At 54.5% G+C, this 18,667-nt stretch overlaps 1 protein-coding gene across 3 annotated transcripts in view; it reads left to right on the top strand.

The window, feature by feature from the left end:
* The window catches only part of ABCG1 (ATP binding cassette subfamily G member 1), a 60,490-nt gene extending 42,126 nt beyond the window's left edge, over positions 1 to 18,364 (top strand). For 2 of the 3 annotated variants that reach the window (XM_027090518.1, XM_027090699.1), the window contains 12 exons: positions 79 to 211; positions 2,713 to 2,763; positions 5,474 to 5,619; positions 5,780 to 5,903; positions 6,609 to 6,723; positions 8,939 to 9,123; positions 9,260 to 9,361; positions 10,316 to 10,484; positions 11,334 to 11,434; positions 11,548 to 11,706; positions 12,902 to 13,020; positions 14,142 to 18,364. In XM_027090518.1, the coding sequence (XP_026946319.1) occupies positions 79 to 211; positions 2,713 to 2,763; positions 5,474 to 5,619; positions 5,780 to 5,903; positions 6,609 to 6,723; positions 8,939 to 9,123; positions 9,260 to 9,361; positions 10,316 to 10,484; positions 11,334 to 11,434; positions 11,548 to 11,706; positions 12,902 to 13,020; positions 14,142 to 14,370 (1,633 nt within the window). In that variant the 3' untranslated portion in view covers positions 14,371 to 18,364. The remainder of the gene's footprint in view (positions 1 to 78; positions 212 to 2,712; positions 2,764 to 5,473; positions 5,620 to 5,779; positions 5,904 to 6,608; positions 6,724 to 8,938; positions 9,124 to 9,259; positions 9,362 to 10,315; positions 10,485 to 11,333; positions 11,435 to 11,547; positions 11,707 to 12,901; positions 13,021 to 14,141) is intronic. The other variant, XM_027090612.1, reaches the window with a different exon arrangement.
* Positions 18,365 to 18,667: the final 303 nt, after the last annotated feature.

The following is an 18,667-nucleotide window of genomic DNA, read 5'->3' as shown; positions in this document are numbered from 1 at the left end:
CTCTCCCGTCCCCAGGCCCTGGAAGAGGAAGGGGTGCAGGAGGGATCGGGCTGACACGTCCTCTCGCTGGCCTTGCAGGGAGACGGGCATGAAGGGCGAGGTCCTCATCAACGGCCTCCCGCGGGACCTACGCTGCTTCCGGAAGGTGTCCTGTTACATCATGCAGGACGACATGCTGCTGCCTCACCTGACCGTGCAGGAGGCCATGATGGTGAGCGTCCTGCGGCCTGCAGCCCCTCACCTGGCCGCCCCCCCCTCCTCGCGTGAGACAGCGCAGCGCCCAGCACCCCTCCCTCACACGGAGTCCTGACACCTTGGACAGCTTTGCCCAAGGCAACCCCTCAAGGCCCTGGGTTCTGTAGACCCTGGATGACGAAATCGAGGTCAGGTTTCTGAGAAGGTTATTAGCCTGGCTGATGTGAGGGACCGCTTCCAGGGTGACCGCAGTCCTGTGCCCCAGCTGAGGCTCTTCCCTTCTCATCAGTGTTCTGTGGCTTTGGGCACAAATTCCAGGCAGTCTGGTGCCTGGGTTAGGGCCCCAAGGGTCTCGTCCTCTGACTCACATGCCCGCCAGGTGGGGGTGAAACCAGAGTTTGCTGCACACCGGGTGGGTCCCAGGCCTTCACCTTCATAGCCCGGCACAGTCCTCAGACATGTAATCCTGCAAAACACACGAGGAAAGGCACCTCCGAGAGTTTAGCAGTTAGCCCGGGCGTCCTGTGCAGTGTGGTCCAGGATGGCCTGGCCCAGCTGTGCTCTTTGGACAGACCATGACCCAGCCAAGTACCAGGTGGACAGGGACCACAGTGACCAACCGTGGGCCACGGGAGCCACTAGAGAGCCTCCCGGCCAGAGGAGGTTGGGAGGTCAGTGGGCTGCCCTTGTCCGTCATGGAGCGTGTGTGCCCGGGGCTGCCTGATGTCCTGCGTCCCCTCGTCCATGACACAAGGCGGTACCCGACCTCCGGGCCTCTCCTGGCACATTTGGGACCTTCCCAGCTGGTCTGCCTTGTACTTGGGCAGTAGATGGCCATTCCTCTTGGGCTGCTACGGGTGAAGTGTTGCCCTGCACTCTTTTTTTTTTTTTTTTTTTTTTTTGCGGTACGCGGGCCTCTCACTGCTGTGGCCTCTCCCATTGCGGAGCACAGGCTCCGGACGCGCAGGCTCAGCGGCCATGGCTCACGGGCCCAGCCGCTCCGCGGCACGTGGGATCTTCCCAGACCGGGGCACGAACCCGTGTCCCCTGCATCGGCAGGCGGACTCTCAACCGCTGCGCCGCCAGGGAAGCCTGTGCCCTGCACTCTTGACTTGGATGGCGCAAGGCTTCCTGTCTGTGGTGTCGCATCTTGTCCGAAGGGCAATTCCAGGAGTTCCTTAGCTGAGCAAAGAGAAGCAGGGAAGGTGTCGGGTACGTGATCTGCCCTCTGACGAGCTCCCCCAGCAGCCATGAGCGCCGGGCACCCTGACCATGTAGCTTCTCTGGCCTCCAAGTGGGCACACTGATGGGGGCACCGGGAGCTCAGGAGGTGTTTGAAAATAGGGCGGTAAAGTTAGGAAATCCAAGATTTCTACCGACCCTGTGGATTCCTTAATCGCTACTTCACCTTCATCTGGGGTGACCAGCATTTCGCTTGTCAGAGTTACTGCGTGAAGTCCTTGGTCACTTGTTTGAGGAACTTCACTTTGATTTCCAGCTCAATCACTGCTTTCTCTTGCAAACAAGATGGGTGACTCCTGCTGTCACCTCCATCCTCCCCCAACCTGCCACCAGGCTCTGCTGTGAAATCCGTTTATTTTTCAGAGTTAAAATCAATTCGATTTTGATTTTGAGAATTTCACGATTCCTTTGATAAAAACAGTTCCCCTGAGTTAATGAGAAAGGGTGCCTTTCGCTCTGCAGGGTCCTGTCCCACGTGCAGGGGTGATATTGGCCACCAGCCATTGGTGGTACATTTCCATGTGCTGCTCTGGCCCTCCACCACCACACTTGGTGTCACAGGGCAGGCGGCTGGCCCTGTCTGACTCTGGGACCGTGGCCCTTTGGCCCCTTGCCCCTGCATCTTAGTCTCTCACGGAGCCTCGGGACAACCTCACTAGCTCACCGGGTGGGCAGGTTCTAACCTCACCACTGTGCTGATGGGGAAGCCGAAATCCTTGCTTCCCAAGGTCACAGGCGTTGGCAGAGAAGAACCAAGGCTGACGCTGGCACGGTGATGCTTCCTCAGGGTTTCACCAAGCAGGGTCAGGGGCCCCACGGTGCGCTAGCAGGCAGGATTTCGAACAAGACAAAACAACACAACAGCAGCAACAAAACTGGAGCTCTTATATGTCCCACTTACCAATTTCTGTGGCATAAATCCTCCGCTGTGGATAATTATAAGCTATGAGTGGTTTAGCAGGTGACTTGTGAAATTCCTGAATAGACGCCAGTCGGCTTCAAGCCCTCAACGATGCCTGGGGATTCCTCATCTCTCTAACTTCCCTCGGGGCACAGCAGAGAATCCCCTGAGGTAACAGGTTGCAGCCCAGGCATCTCTGCTCTCCTGGACCTACCTTAGTTAACCAAGGAAGCTTGGAAGCCCAGACCTCTGAGGATTTCATCCGTCGTCTGGCGGCTCAGCCCCCGGGGCACTGGGCCTGCAGTCGCTGAGTGAGTCTGTCCTGTTGCCGGCCACCTCTTCTGATTCCACACTGTGGCCTTCATCCCCTGCAGGTGTCTGCGCATCTGAAACTCCAGGACAAGGACGAAGGGAGACGGGAGATGGTGAGTGTGTCTGCTCGGGCCACAGGTGCTCCAGAATTGCCCGAAATCCACTCAGCACACGTGCGTGGAGGGGCCTTTGGGGGCAGGTTGAGTTTGTGGCTTGGCCCCGGCTGTCCTCGTGTGGGTGGCGGTGGCATCGCGGTGTGCGCCTGGGCTGGCACACACCCGGAGTGACCGCGCCGCCAGGGACTCTCAGACGCAGACACACAGACGCAGTGAGGATGTGCAGGACACCGGCCTGAGGCCCCAGCCTCGGGGTTAGACCCAGCGCTCTGCCCTTTCAGTGTTTAATGCACGTTATGCTCCATTGTTGTTGTTTTTTTTTGTTCGTTTGTTTATAAAACACCAACAATGAAGATAGTTAATCATTCATTTAAAAGTAACCAGAGTCCACCCCGACACATTTGCAAGGAGAAATTGGGTTCTTACGTGTTACTCATCAGCCTTTTAAGAATAGCACAAACAAGTTTCTGGGATGATGGAGATCTCCTAATTCTTTAAATTCTTTTTTCTGCTTCCCTAAAACCCCAGGGAGCACGAGGGTGTTGGGTAAGCAGACCCCGCAGGGAGCGCCAGAAAGCCCCACTTAGTGGGGAGGCCTGGTTTATATTTACACATTCCCTTATGTTTATTGTCTAAGGGAAACTCAACTTAGCCAGCCCTAACCCTGACGGGACTGTGTGACCGTCTAAGCGGAGGACTGCTGCTGAGGGCATGCCCTGACTCATTTCCCTCCAGCCCCTGTGTGTACCTACGTCCTGGTTGTTTACTCCTTGAGGAAACACAATAGAATGGAATGTTCCAGCAGGTGGTAGAATGTTGCCTACCTCCCTCATTTCCCAGAAAAGCAGCCTCAACCCTCGAGAACCCCCAGCGAGGAGACTTCCTCAGGAGCCAGTTCTCCCAAGGCCAGAACATTGTTCTTTCTGATTAATTTTAAAACAAAACCAGCCTTCAGGGCGTCACTCTTGAGAACCGGGGACCAGAGGCCAGTACAGGGTGGAAACGGGAGGGATTTACCTTGACCTCCACCTCCAGCATCCTTCCGGTGGAGCTGAGGGCAGGTGGGGATGTGGTCTTTGTTCTGCATCTTCCCCCTGGGTTCCCGGGGACCGCTGGAGCCGTGTTGTCCTGGGAACGCCAGCAGACGGTCCATGTGAGAGAAAGTGTGCCTGAAAGATGCCCTTTTCTGGGCAACCACGCTGACCTGCCTTCCGAGGAAGAGGCAGCGGAGCTGGGTTAGGGCTCAGCAAGCGAGAGACCAAGCAGAATTCAAACCCATATCCGTCTGACCTGCCTGCTTCCCGGCCGTGGAACCGCTATCCCCTGACTCTTCCCATCACCAAAGCCACATTTTGTCCTGACCGTGCAAGTACTTCAAGAGCTGGGGTGGAGGTTTTCTTCCTTGTGAGCTTCTCCTCCTTTTGGATGACCACATCTCCCCAGAGAAGCCGCCGGACCGGGGTCCCCCTGCTGCCGCCAGGAGCTGGGACGATGGCCCAGTGGATGCTGGCAGGGCCTCCGTGGCAGGCTGTCCCCCGAGAGGTGAACCTGGAGCTGGAGGCAGAGAGGGCCGCTGACCCCGGCAAGACGCTGGGATGGACCCTGAACGCTGAACACTGCGGCCGAAACCCACACCACAGCCTGCACCGAAGTCCGCTGACCTTTCCTGCCCCCCGCGTTGATACCGCATCAACGATCGGGCGGGAACAGCCGGGGAGGGCTCAGTGCACAGCGGGCCGTTTATATCTTGGTGCCCAGGCTGCTTCCAGGGTGGCATTGGCAGGGCCGCTGAGGGAGGTGGGGACAGCTTTAAGCAGTTTCCTCGCCTTGCTGCTGAATCAGAGACCTTCTTTGCCTGTTTACAAGTGTGAAAGGGGCTTCACCCCTTCTTTCCGAGAGGCCCGGCCTGCTTGATTGTGTCTACAGGAGCTGTGTACACTAGTAACAGTGTCACTAATGGCTGCCTTCAAGTAAATGCTTACCGGGCGCCAAGCATCTTATCCGCTGCGCTGAGTCCCCTACTTACGAACGAGTTCCGTTCCGAGAGCACGTTCGTAAGTCCAATCTGTTCATAAGTCCGACAAAGTTAGCCTAGGGACCCAACTAACATGATCGTCTATATGGTACTGTACCGTAATAGGTTTATAATACTTTTCACAGAAATAATACATAAAAAACAAACACACACAAAAAATAAAACATTTTAGATATCGCAGTACAGTACCTTGAAAAGTACCGTAGTACAGTATAACAGCTGGCACACACGGGCACGTTCGCGTCTTTGAAAGTTCGCAACTTGAAGGTTCATATGTAGGGGACTTACTGCATTGCATCAGACCATCAGGGTGGCCCTCCCCTTTGTGCTGGTCAGACACCTGGTCACTCGTCCACCTATGTGTTCACTGATCCATACTTTCTGCAGTGTTTATCCAACATCTTCCCTGACCCGGGCCCTGAGCGAGGCTTACAAGTGAAGGGACTTGACAGGTGACCGGCAGGGGGCAGGACCAGGACCCCAACCCGGGACGGCCTGGCCCCAGCCCTGCCTCTCAGCCTCCTGGGCTCACACTTGCCGAGTGTCTGCCGCCTTGGCAAAGGGCAGGCGTGCGAGTGGGCTTGGGGAGGCAGCTGGGGGTTCCACGTGGGCCCTGTAGGCGGCTAGGGGGCAGGTGGTCCCTGATGCCATTCTGGCTCCACTGTCCCCCAGGTCAAGGAGATCCTGACGGCCCTGGGCCTGCTGTCTTGCACCAACACGCGGACCGGCAGCCTCTCGGGCGGCCAGAGGAAGCGCCTGGCCATCGCGCTGGAGCTGGTGAACAACCCTCCGGTCATGTTCTTCGATGAGCCCACCAGGTAAGCAGGAGCCATGGAGGCAGGACCCCTGCCCTCCCTGCCGGCAGGAGGGGATACCTCCTGAATCCCCTCGCCTCCCTGCGCAGACCCAGCCGGGACACTCTGAACGTGGGGTCTGGTTGGGGACCACAGGCGTCTCACGGTGCCCCTTGCCTTGCAGCGGCCTGGACAGCGCCTCCTGCTTCCAGGTGGTCTCCCTGATGAAGGGGCTGGCCCAGGGGGGGCGGTCCATCATCTGCACCATCCACCAGCCCAGCGCCAAGCTCTTCGAGCTGTTCGACCAGGTGCGTACGCCTTGCTTGATCAGCCCGGGGAAACCCAAATCCCGGTGCTCACGGCTTCCCCTTAGTTCACTGGGGTGTCTTCATTTCTGAGTGGCTTTAAGTATGTTTCTTAAGATTTTGGCTCTATAAGCAGCTCAGGGGCAGGACCGGAGGGGGTAGAGGAGTTGGCCAGTATCCTGTCTCTGGGGCTGGTGTCCGGCTACGGGGTCTTGGGCGAGTCACTGACATTACTGAGGCTTCATTCCCCACCCCCTGGTGACAGTGGGGGAGTACTTGCCATACAGAATTAGATAGCAGGTTGTGATATCTGGACAATATCATCTCTTTTATAAATCTTAGGTTTTGATACTATCATGAGCAAAAAAAATGTCCCAAGGCATGAAATGTGTATATAGCTCCAAAATCTTTCCTAAGCAGGTGGTTAGCATGAAGAGAAAAAAGCAACGTAATAATAATTGCTGGTCACATGATATCCTCTGTTTTCCCTGACTTATCATGGATTTCCCTTTGAACTTTGAGTCCTTGGGAGGTAACATAAAGCTCTCCTGAGAGAGAAATTGATGGATTGATGGATGGGTGGGTGAACGGCTGGATGAATGTACAGATGGTTGGATGGATGGGTGGATGGATGGATGGATTGAGAGTGTCTCTTGCTTTACAGAGGAAGGCGGAGTTGATGTTTCCCTTCTCCGTACTTTCTTCCAGCTCTATGTCCTCAGTCAAGGACAGTGTGTGTACCGGGGAAAAGTCTCAAATCTTGTACCGTATTTGAGGGATTTAGGTCTGAATTGCCCAACCTACCACAACCCGGCCGATTTTGGTAAGTAGAGCCATGACCAGCCGGAAGGAAAAGAAAGGGGTTCTTTTTATTCTTGGTGGGTTTCCGCTTTTACCTGAGGCCTCCACAACAAGAATTACTTGAACATTCCACAGATAGCTCAAGTGCCACCCTGAGGTAGAACTTTTAAGGCCACGTCAAAAGAGGTTTCGTTTCCTCCAGATAAAATACCTGGGAACTACAACAAGGGGGGAGACCTTGCACCCCCCTCGCCTTCTCTTTCTCTCGAGCTCATATTCACTAGACCACCACGTGTTCAAACAGCCCGACCCAGTCCTAGACTCTCCCTCCGCCACTGTATCTGGGGTCCCTTCCTGGCCATCGCATCCTGCTGTCCTGGCACTGCTATAACAAAGCACCACGAACTGGGTGGCCTAGAACAAGAGAAACTGCATTTGATCACGGCTCTGGAGGCCAGAAGTGAAGGTGTCTCCAGGGCCAGTCTCCCTCCTAAGGCTCCGGGGGAGGGGCCTTCCTTGCCTCCTCCAACTTCTGGAGGCTCCAGCATTCCTTGGCTTGTGGCCGCATCCCTCCAGTCTCTGCCCCTTGTCTTCACACGGCTCTTTTTCCGTGTTTCTCTGTGTGTCTCTGTGTGTCCTCTCCTCTTACTATAAGGGCAGTCTTCGGACTCAGGGCCCATCCTAAATCCAGGATAATGTCATCTCAAGATCCGATACCAGAAAATTACACCTGCAAAGAACCTTCTCCAAATAAGGCCACATTCTGAGGTTCCAGGTGGACGTGAATTTGGGGGGAACACCCTTCAATCCACCATAATTCTCCTCCTTGGTCTCCTGGTCACCGGGCTTTCTCACTCAGTTGTTTTACTCTCAAGCATCCAGACCCCGCATTCTCTACATGTCATCTCCCAGATAGTGTTCCACAAGACGCTGTTGCTGGGAACTGCTACTCTCTTAAAGGAAGGGGCTCTGACGAAGCAGGACCAGGTGCCGTGAGCTGGAAGGACGTGGGGGCCGAGGGGGAGGAAGAGGAGGCTTGAGCGTCTGTAAAGGCAGGGATGGGTCAGGTTGATAGCTGCCCAGCCGTTCAGGAGAGAGGACAGTTGGGGACAGGCGCCGCTGCACAGGAAAGGGCAGTGAGGTCCGTGGCCTGCGAAGAGGTGAGAACCTAGAGAGAAAGATGACAGGAGAAGGAACAGAGCACGTGGGACTGCAAGGAGGGCCCAAGAAGGGGACAGTGTGCCCGTCCAGTGGCTTCTAGACCCTCAGTATCACACCTGAGAGGGTGAGAGATGAGGATGGCTGTTTGGAGGGTGGTGAGTGTGAGTGACCAGCAGAGTGGTCAGTGCTGGCTCGTTTGGTGTCATTGATCGTGACATTCTGGTGAGGACAACCTCTCCTGGTGTGTGACCAGATGGAGGACGGCTTAGCCACCCCGGCTCAGGAAACAGACGGCTGGTTTTGCCAGAGGGGGGGTTCCCTGCAGGCTTTGCATTAGCAAGAATCTTATGCAGGTGAGGGGCTGGGACCCACACCAGGAGGGACAGGATAGGGGAGAGGAGAGGGCAGGTGGGAGGGCAGGAAGGAACAGCAGTCGTCAGGGGGAGTGTGGACCCAGGAGAGAAGGGGCAGCGGGGGACCTTGGACACTTTGAGGTGCAGAGGCATGACACCGGGGCCAAGGAAGGAAGGTGGAGGAGATGGTCCCTGGGGATCTGAGAGGTGGGGCTGGTGGTCCATGATCTTGACGTCCCCAGGACGCCGAGCGCACTCCCTCAGGACCCCCAGCACTTCTCCTTGGTCCCAGAGAGCTGCCACAGCGCCCGTCACTCACCCCCGCCCGGGGAACTGCCTTCCCAGCAGGAATCTTGCTTCCTTCTGCCCTCCTCCCAGCTCCAGCTCTGGTGCTTGAATGCCCATGGCCGGCACTCAGTAAATATTGGACAGATGAATAAGTTAACAGATGCATGAGCTCATGACTTCCCGGGCTCCCCGACATCAAATCCGTATTTGCGTTTTCAGGCTCCTGACGTGATAAATGGCCTTGCCTGGGCGTTTAGAGCCAAAAGAACATTGGTCACTAAATGATTTTTATCATATCGTTAGCATCATCACACAGCTTCTACATAATCAGTTAAAATTATTCCTGCTAGATTAATGATTTTGTTGCAAAGCAAAGAGGCCCACCGTTCACACGAGCGATGCCTAGGGTGACCCTGTCTGTGTCTCACGGTGCAGTCATGGAAGTCGCGTCCGGTGAATATGGCGATCAGAACGGCCGCCTGGTGAGAGCCGTCCGGGAGGGCATGTGTGACTCTGACTACAGGAGAGAGCCCGGAGGTGATGGCGAGGTGAACCCTTTTCTTTGGCACCGGCCCTCTGAAGAGGTAAAGCAGGCAAAACGATTGAAGGGGTGGAGAAAGGTAATGCGAAGCCCCAGCCCCCAGCAGCGCTGCACACCCCCTCGTGCGCCCGCTGCATGAGAACTTTTCTTAGCCGAGAGGGGAGGCGTCCCAGGGCTGGGGTCTCACCCCTCCTCCTTCCTTGGTGTGTCCTCAGGACTCCACTTCCATGGAAGGCTGTCACAGCTTCTCTGCCAGCTGCCTCACCCAGTTCTGCATCCTCTTCAAAAGGACTTTCCTCAGCATCATGAGGGATTCGGTAAGGCGGTCTCCGTGGCAAAGGAGGCTGTTGGGTCATTTCCGGGTTTTCATCCTGCTTGCACTTTCAGCCTATTCTTCCATCTGCATCCGTCAGCTCCCTGTGAAGCAGTAGTAACAAACACTCCCCAGATGCCAGTGGCTGGGACAGTAAATACTTATGTCTGGTTCGTGTAACGGGTTGTGGGCCATGGCCTTGCCCCACGAGTCTTCTCGTCCTGGGACCCAGAATGGAGGACCGGCTTCTTTCTGGAACATGGCAGAGGGAAAGTGCAGGAGAAACCACATGGCAGCCCTTACGGCTCTGGCTCCCGGAGGGAAACGGTCACCGGTGTTCACATTCCGCTGGCCAAGGCTGACGTCGGGGAGTGTGTTCCTCCCTCCGGAAAGTTCCGTCCGACACAGGGCATGGTGGGTGGTGCAGACACTTACAGGAAGGAGTTGTTGAAGGATTGGGAACCGTGACAATATCCACCCTTTCGAGTAGATGATCTGACAACCTGTGCAGGGGGCTGAGTGCCCAGGGGCCTCTGGGACCCAGTTTGAAAGATGTAGGGGCTGGTAGCCACCAGGCGGAGCTCTGCAAGGGTGGGCCTGTCATGTGTCCATTCTTTGCCCCCTTCACCACCATCGTTGTCCCTTGTCCTCCCCTCTGAAGGTACACTGCCCTCCCTGGTTTGCCACTTTGAAGGGGATTTCACAAAGGATAGCAGTTCTTTCTGTTTTAACGGCAGTAAAAGGCTGCCGTGTGTGTGTGTGTTTGTGTGTGTGTGTGGGCACGCACGCACGCACGTGTGCTGGTTTAGGGTCGGGGGCTTGTTTCGTGCAGGGAAGGGGCAGGACAGAGCTTGTGACCCGCCTTGGCCGCTGCCTCTGGGGGCCTTGGCCGCCTTGTTCTTTCACTGTCCACCTTCGGACTTCTGCACACCTGAGTGTGAACCACGTCTGTCCCCAGGTCCTGACGCACCTGCGGATCACTTCCCACATTGGCATCGGCCTCCTCATCGGGCTGCTCTACTTGGGGATCGGGAACGAAGCCAAGAAGGTCCTGAGCAACTCCGGCTTCCTTTTCTTCTCCATGCTCTTCCTCATGTTTGCAGCCCTCATGCCCACCGTCCTCACGTGTGAGTGTCTGGCGGACCCCGTGCCCACCTCTCCCTCCTTATCTGCCACTGAGGCCATGGCTGGCTTGGCCACGAACACATAGCGTCTTGTGTTTTTAAATACCGTTTTCTTCGTTGACAGATGTAGGTATTATTGTATTTTCTGTTAGACAAGAAAATACATACTATATTTAAGCCAAAGGAATGAACCGCTAGGAAGTCCTGTAAGCCTGGTGGAAGGCTGAAGAGACGTTTTTAACCCCCTCCCGGCAATGCCTCCTCCTTAAATTGCCCTGAATTTCCAAGAGCAGCTTGCAAGGTCTTGTCCAGGAAGGGAACCACATTGTTACTCAGTGAAAATAAGGGCGACCGTAGACATTTGTACCCATCACTACAGTGACACTCCACACTTGGATTCTCCCCTTCGTGACGCTTCCGTTATAAAAATGATTGGCAGTTTTTCCAGACGGGTAAATCATTTCACACCTTTCCATTCAACCTTAATGTACTTTGTAAGTACTGCATGGTCCACAGGGAGGTGCAGGACAGGTTGGGGCTACAGAGGGCTCGGCAGGAGACCACCTGTTTTTTTTGTTGTTGTTTGTTTGCGGTATGCGGGCCTCTCACTGCTGTGGCCTCTCCCCCGTGTAGAGCACAGGCTCTGGACGCGCAGGCTCAGCGCCATGGCTCACGGGCCCAGCCGCTCCGCGGCATGTGGGATCTTCCCGGACCGGGGCACGAGCCCGTGTCCCCTGCATCGGCAGGCGGACTCTCAACCACTGCGCCACCAGGGAAGCCCGAGACCACCTGTTTGAGGTGGTGATCCCACTGTGATGTCAGCCTGACCCTTTCCATTTGCCCGTCCCCTAGTTCCCCTGGAGATGGGAGTGTTTCTTCGAGAACACCTGAATTACTGGTACAGCCTGAAGGCCTACTACCTGGCCAAGACCATGGCTGACGTGCCCTTTCAGGTATGTGAGTGGCAGTGGCATGATGTGAAGAGGGGCAGGGGTTCTCCGGTACCCCCCGTGGGGGAGAGGAGAGTCCGGCTTCCGGGAGAGGGTGACAGGCCCTGTGTTTCCAGATCATGTTCCCCGTGGCCTACTGCAGCATCGTGTACTGGATGACGTCCCAGCCGTCCGACGCCGTGCGTTTCGTCCTCTTCGCGGCACTGGGCACCATGACCTCTCTGGTAGCGCAGTCTCTGGGTCTGCTGATCGGAGCCGCCTCCACATCCCTGCAGGTATCAGCTGAGGACACACCACAAGACAGGCCTCGCTTCTCCACCCTGGCCCGTGCGACCGGGGCTGTGGCTCTGGTGGGGCTCAGCACCCCCACCTTGTGACCCTCCTCCTGATTCTGCCCCAGGTTCCTAGTCTGGCTTCAGCAGGTCGACTGACCCCCAGGGAAGGGATCGAGTGGTACTGGTTTCTCAGGATGGGCAAACTGACAGCAGCAGGTGCCCTTGTGTGGAGCTCGGGGCACACCAGCTGCTGGTCTCAGTGCTTTCTGAACATCAGCTCATCGAGTCCAAGCACACCCATGAGTTACGTGCAATGCTCCCCATTTCACAGATGGGGAGACTGAGGCCCAGAGGGGCAACATGTTTTTGTCAGAGTCACACAGCCGGCTCAGAGGCCAAGCTCTCAATGCCTACGTTTTGTTGCCCCTGCGGGATCCACTCAGCTGTCCCCTAGACACCCCCCTTTGCACCCCATGCTCCCACCCTCCTGAGCCCCTCCAGGTGTCCCTTCTGGATGCCTGGTACCACCCACCCCCAACCTGCCAAACCCGCTGCGTTTGCAGCTTCTGCGCCTCTGGGGCTTCCTGGTGCTCAGGCCAGTCCGACCCTTAGAAGACGAATCCAGAAGCCTGGGCAGTCAGCACCACCGTGGCCTTCTGACGCCCCCTCCCCGGCATGTGATGGACTCCTTTCTGTGTTCAGAGCCTCTGGGCGGTACCCTCACCTGTGGCTAGGAATAGTGATGGCATCCACCCCACAGCCGAGCCATAGAAAGTGCTCGGCCCACGCCAGCTGCAGTCAGCACCCAGGGAATCGTGCTCCCGAGCCTTCCTCCCTGGAACACGCTGACATCAGGTCCTGGGATGCTGTGCTTCTCTCCCAGCCAAGCACCCTCAACCACGTGTCCAGCATCGTGCCGCCTCTGCTCTGTGGGGTTTCTACTCTTTCTCACCTTCTGTCCCCTCTGCTGGGCCTCTGGGCACAAGCCCCGGCCCCTCCCTGTGCCAGAGACCAGCCAGCTCGCTCCCCAAACAGGGTGCTTCTCTGCACCGTCCTGGCCCTGGTGTGACCCGTCCTGAAGTCTCTGGCCCTTTGCCAGCTGCTGGCGACCGTCCAGAAACACGGGCTGTGGCCTCCGGGCCACCTGGGGAGGAGGAGGTAGATGGGAATAAGTCCCCTTTGTGTCCCCTCTCAGGTGGCAACCTTCGTGGGCCCCGTCACGGCCGTCCCCGTCCTCCTCTTCTCAGGATTCTTCGTCAGCTTCCACACAATCCCCACCTACCTGCAGTGGATGTCCTACATTTCCTATGTCAGGTACGTGCAGGGGCACCTTACGCCTCAGGGACTTTAGGACGACAGAGGGAAGGGACTTGGGGACGTGCAGAGGCTCACAGAAGCCCCCTGTTCGCTGTCAGCTAGACGACGGCATGTTTCATGGATCGTGAACCCAGAGTATCGGTGCCTTTTGTTTTTTCCTAGTTGTGCATGCCACACACACACGCATGCTCGTGGCTCCGTGTCCAGCGTGCCTCGGAGCGCTGCCTTGCATATTTCCATCTCTTAGCAACTTCATTCCTCTCTGGGATGAACAAGGTTCTGAACCCGTAAAACCTTCATAAGAAATCCAGTGGCAAACAGGTCATGTTTCAAGCATCTTAATGTTCTTGAACAAGGCAGTTCTGGTGCCTCAGCCCTTAGGCGATCAGATTTCACGCTCTTGACGCAGAGGTGCTTCGGCACGTCGGCCCTCGGCAGGAGAGGCTGGTCGTTAGAGCTTTTCTCCCCAGACACAGCCATTCCACGTGACAGCCAGGGTCCCCGGTTGTGGACAAGCTTGTCTTTTCTAGAATGTCAATTCAGACCCAGGTCTATTGTTCCGGAGAACAAAATCAAAACAAAGCACTTGTACAGAGTTTCAGCCATAGGTGCACCTTCCAAGACCAAGAAATCAGAAACCCGTGTCTTTCTTCTCAGAATTAGCGTTTTTGTTCTGATGATGCAGGGCTGGAACAGAATGAAAGGTGATGCAGAAATGTTTTATTTAAATGCTCCCCAGTCCTTGGAAAGCTATCGGACCCTTTATTATATTTAACTGTTAAAAAAAGTATGATTTCAGAAGTAATCAAAGTGCTTTTCCATTCGTATCACCCTTGAACAATACCTACTCTTGGTTTTTTTGGGTGGGTTTTTGGTTTTTTTCGTTGAGACTTTGGAGGAAACAAAATTGGAAAACACATTGTCAAGCCATTGAATGGATTTATCTGAGGAAGCTGTGGAGTCGTTAGGAAGTGTTCCAGGGAGAAAGATCTCCGGGGAGGGAGGGGAGCCAGGCTGAGGATGGGGGGATGGTGGTGGTACCTTACCCTCCGCAGACGTGGGCAGAGGCAGGGGGGAGGGTTCCTGAGCCCTCCTCACACTGGCACCTCCTTCCTCAGATATGGGTTCGAAGGGGTCATCCTCTCCATCTATGGCCTCGACCGCGAGGACCTGCACTGTGACATCGATGATACGTGCCACTTCCAGAAGTCGGCGGCCATTCTCAGAGAGCTGGACGTGGAGAACGCCAAGCTCTACCTGGACTTCATTGTCCTGGGGATTTTCTTCATCTCCCTGCGTCTCACTGCCTACCTTGTGCTGAGATACAAAATCCGGGCAGAGAGGTAAAGCACTGGAAAGCCAGAGAGAGGAAAATCGGACACAGTGGCCAAGGGCCACTTGCAGAACCTGCGGCAAGCCCGGGCCCGAGGACACAGACACTCCTGTGACCCAACCCCTGGGACCACATTTGGTTGTTGGGCGTCCAGTGCTGGATGGACATCGCCGCCCCGCTGGGTTGGGCCTTCTCTCCATTACCCTTTCTAGCTGTAACTAAGAAGAAGAAGTAGAAAGGTTTTTTTTTCCACGTGCAGGATTTTAAAATACCACCCCTGAGGCAGAATTTAAAACTGCAACAAAGCTGGTGACGAGAGGGTTCCTCGGCAAAATTCTTCCTTCTGACCAGGGAGCTCTGGTCCTGGACCGGGGATTCAGGCAGCTTCCTGGGGACCCCTGTGCAGTCAGACGTCCAGGGGCAGAAAGGCGAAGCCAGGAGCGATTCCATTCTGTGACTAGTGTTTTCGTAGTTTCACCTTTCTACGGTTTGTCTCTTTTTCCAACGAGGTCATTTTCCAAGCCAAAAGTCGATAAATTTCATTCATTTCCAGAAACTGTACCTTTTTAGTACTTGGTGAAGAAAATTATTCAGGGTAAATATACTTTGTTTAGAGATGAGAGGGGTTTGATTTGATCGCTGAGCTGGTCTCATTTACAGACAGAACTTAGGAAAGACACAGAAGCCGGCTCCAGGTTGAAGGGTGACCTTGGAACCGTACGCACTAAGCCATGTGGAAATCTTTTAAAGTTACACAGAAAGTTGTAAGGTGAAATTGGCCGTCTCTTTCAAAGTCTTTTATTTTCCCCGTGCTTCTTATTTTAAGCAAAATATATTGGGTTTTTTTTTTCTTCCTAACTTTCCAAGCACCTTAATTTTGCCTAAAAAAAAATTCTAGAAAATCAATCCTATTGATTTTTTACAAACATTTCTCTTCCCTGACATATCACATCAACTACCTCCACTGAACCTGGGGACGCTGGGCTTAGAGAAACTCCAGGTGTGAACGTTGTGCAGGTGTAGCCCGCAAAAGTTGCACTAACTGCACAGGAGGGAAGATGCTGAGATTTCCTGAGAATCCAAGGCCTTTGCCAGAAACTGGCGAAGACTTAGTGTGGCCGAGGCATCTGGAACTCCATCACATCATGCACTGAGAGCCGTGGGAGAGTCCGTCTCCCACATCTGGTTTCCATGGCGTCTCAGCGGCACCTTCACCTTCTCAGCGCCGGGCTAGCATAGTCTTTCCAGACCAGAAACTCCTTTCCAGTGAGACAGTCACATAAGTAAAATCCCTCTAGCACAGGAGCAGTGGGCACGTCTGCAGGGTAAACGGCCTTTGAATTCATGGCGGGCGCCCGTGTGCTTGTTGGCGGCAATATGACCCCAGTATGGAAGGGGACTCTGGCCAAAGAAGGTCCTCGGAAGGAAAACGGAATCGCTTTCCCCTTCTAGAATGCCGTGAACCTGGAATCCGGGTCTCCTAATGAAAGACTGTATTTTTTGTGGGCAGATTCATTCATGTCCCTGAGCCCCAGTTTCCCCACCTGTAAAGAGCAGCGCGAGATCGTCCTCAAGGTCACGTTCAGCTCTGAAAGGTTCTGAGATTCCTAGGTTGTGTTCCAGAACTTCTATTTCCTATTTAAGAGAATGAGGAAGGTGCAAATTTTAGTCACATGCATTTGATTTGCAAGTTGTTAGAGGCCTCTTTTTCACCCTCAGATCCCTTTTAGTAAACACAATTGAGGTATTTCAAATGTAATTTTACGTTCGCCTGTTTTACACCAATGTGGCGTTGCCTTCCACATTAAGTTACTTAACCAGGGTGAAACTTAGCCTTTATAAAAAGTCTTTATTCAGTTTCAAGGTAGACTTGCCTGTGCGAATGTCACACGTAGGAAGACACACGTGGGAACAGCCTGGTGAAATAGAGTTGGGAATAGGAAAAGTCCTGGACCATGCCTCAGAATTACATCAGCTGAGGCCACTGTTGAAAGATTTTTCCCTCCAGGTGAGTCCTTCCAGTCGTGGGTCTGTGAGCCCAAGAAGGACATGCACACGGGTACTTTTTAAAGGATGCTACCTGGAGTGCGGTGAGTACACTGAGGTCACCACCGCAGGATAATCTGATTCGGAGCACCTGAGGCCGTATCCAGTGAGGATGTCGATCTGGAAAGCTGCTTTCATCAGTCTTCAAGTGTCAGCGATGCCCCTCGCTCCAGCTCTCTCATCCTAAACCCTCGGCAGCATAGACCCAGACGCTGCAGTTTGGGTCTCCAGATGCTTCCCCTCTGCTTTTCGCTGTAGGGAAGATTGCATTGCTTATTGCAATGGCCCAAGAAAACATGCAAGCAACTTGTTGATTTTATTTTTCTAAGTAGGTGCCGTTAAGAAGTGTGGGGCGGGGGGCGGTGACGTGCTACCTTTCATACGCTGGAATTTAAACCAGGCCAACTTCCCAAATCTACTTCTTTTAAGTAATTTCTGAATGTAATGACTCAGATCTTCCTTTCGTCTGATCGCGCTTCTTCGTTTAGAAGGACGGAGGAAACGTCGGATGAACGATGTGCAGCCTTTGCAGTTGTTAGTAGAGAAGAAAGTGGAAGTCCAAAGAATATCACTGTTCCATGGAACTGGGGAGAAGAAGGGCCTCCGCTGGGTTCTAGTGTCCGCTCTGCGGAGGCGTCAGGGCCTGGGTCTGCTGACCAGCCCTGTCTCGGGAGCCGTGCACCTCTGTCCACGTTCGTAGCATTTTGTGCCTCCTATCCTTGCTGGGTATCAGCTCGAGAATTAAATGCTTCAAAAGCTCCTGTGTGGGTGACATGGGAAGGAAAGAAATCAGGTAAACATTTTACATAGAAGATGCTGGAATCTGATTGTCACCTTGTGGGGAGGGGCTTCAGAACCAAGAAATAGGACTTAAGCTTTTAGGTAAAAACTCATCCTGGAGACCCACAAAAAGGTCATTTTCCCACCTAAGAAAGGCACTGCCAGGAGGTCAGGGGCAGGCTGAATCCACGGGGTAGAAAGCCCGCCGGTGGGTTCACTGAGGAGAGAACAGCTTGGGCCTCAGTGCCCCGAGCATCCTTCCTTGCCGGGTGGCCCGGGAGCTGGCTGGATGCCTTACCCACGCCTCTGTTCACTTACTCAGCAGACGTGTGTTGACCCATCCCTGCGTGCTTGACGTGGCCCAGGCACAGGGGCTTGGAGCTCAGAGCGGGCTCGCCCTCCAGTGCTGGCAGGCCGCAGGGTATCTTGTTCTGCAGACGCAGGGTGCCGACGCTGGAGAGGGTCCGTGAGGCCCCGGGTCCAGGGCCGGGAAAGGGCCCACGTCGGACCCCAAATTCTCTGTTTTTTGTTTTGCCGTATTGCCTCCTGTTCATAGTGTGCAAATGTACAGGAAAACACTTTGCAAGGTCTGAAATGCAATACTAGGTTAGCTCTGGACTTGCTGTCACCAAACGGACAGCTGAGATGGGGGGTAGCCTGTGCCCCTTTCCTCAATTGCCTGGCGTAGGGGTGTCCCAAGCTGGCCTGGGGGCCCAGCTTCTTACCCCCCGTCTCAGTGGAGAGGTGCCTTCCTCTGCCTTCGCTCAGCCTTAGCTTCTTAACTCAGCGCACCAGTGGGCTGGCCGGGGCCCGAGAGGGGCTGGTGTGTGTGTGTGCGCGCATGCGTGTGTGCCTATGAGTGTGTGCATGCACACACGTGTGCACACACACGAGGGCACGTGCCAGCTCGATCCGGGTATGTATCTCATAGTATTATCTGTGGTCAATCGTCCTTTACTGCAAGAAAGAAAGAGAACATTCCCTCACCTCATGCCTGCCGAGCAGTTGGTAAAGTGTAGTCAGAACCCACTAAGTCTTTCAGCAAATACCAGCTCAATTAGAATGTGACAAAAACCAAAACAAAACAACCCAGCAGGGCGGAGGGTGGTGCAGCGTGTGCGGCTGTGAACTTAGATGCTCTGGAGCAGTGAGGCTGCTAATAAAATATTTATGTAAAACTTTTTACTTGTGTTCAGTGTTAAATGCTTCAGATTCAAAATAACTGGCTTGAACTGTACCAGGCAAAGGGGAATTTTAGGTTGTATTTGGAATATCTTCGTTGTACGTCTAGCGTGGGTTCTGGTTCATTCCTCAGTGTTCTGGCCCAACACCCCACTGTCAACAGTCACCCTTCTCTCTCGGTAACTTGCACGTTTTAGGTTGAACTGTCTTAAAGTTTTGTGTTTTTCCTCCGTTCTCCAGCCTCGTCCCCCATCTCTTCCCTCTTGTTAATGTCGGCCGGGGCTTTAAGAAATGCCCGGAGCC

The sequence above is a fragment of the Aethalodelphis obliquidens genome, unplaced genomic scaffold (genome assembly GCF_003676395.1).
Source record: "Aethalodelphis obliquidens isolate GAN/ISIS:26980383/991018 unplaced genomic scaffold, ASM367639v1 scaffold1, whole genome shotgun sequence".
NCBI classification, from domain to species: Eukaryota; Metazoa; Chordata; class Mammalia; order Artiodactyla; family Delphinidae; genus Aethalodelphis; species Aethalodelphis obliquidens.
The sequence above is the reverse complement of the archived record's forward strand: the minus strand, read 5'-3'. Positions and strand labels throughout refer to the sequence as shown.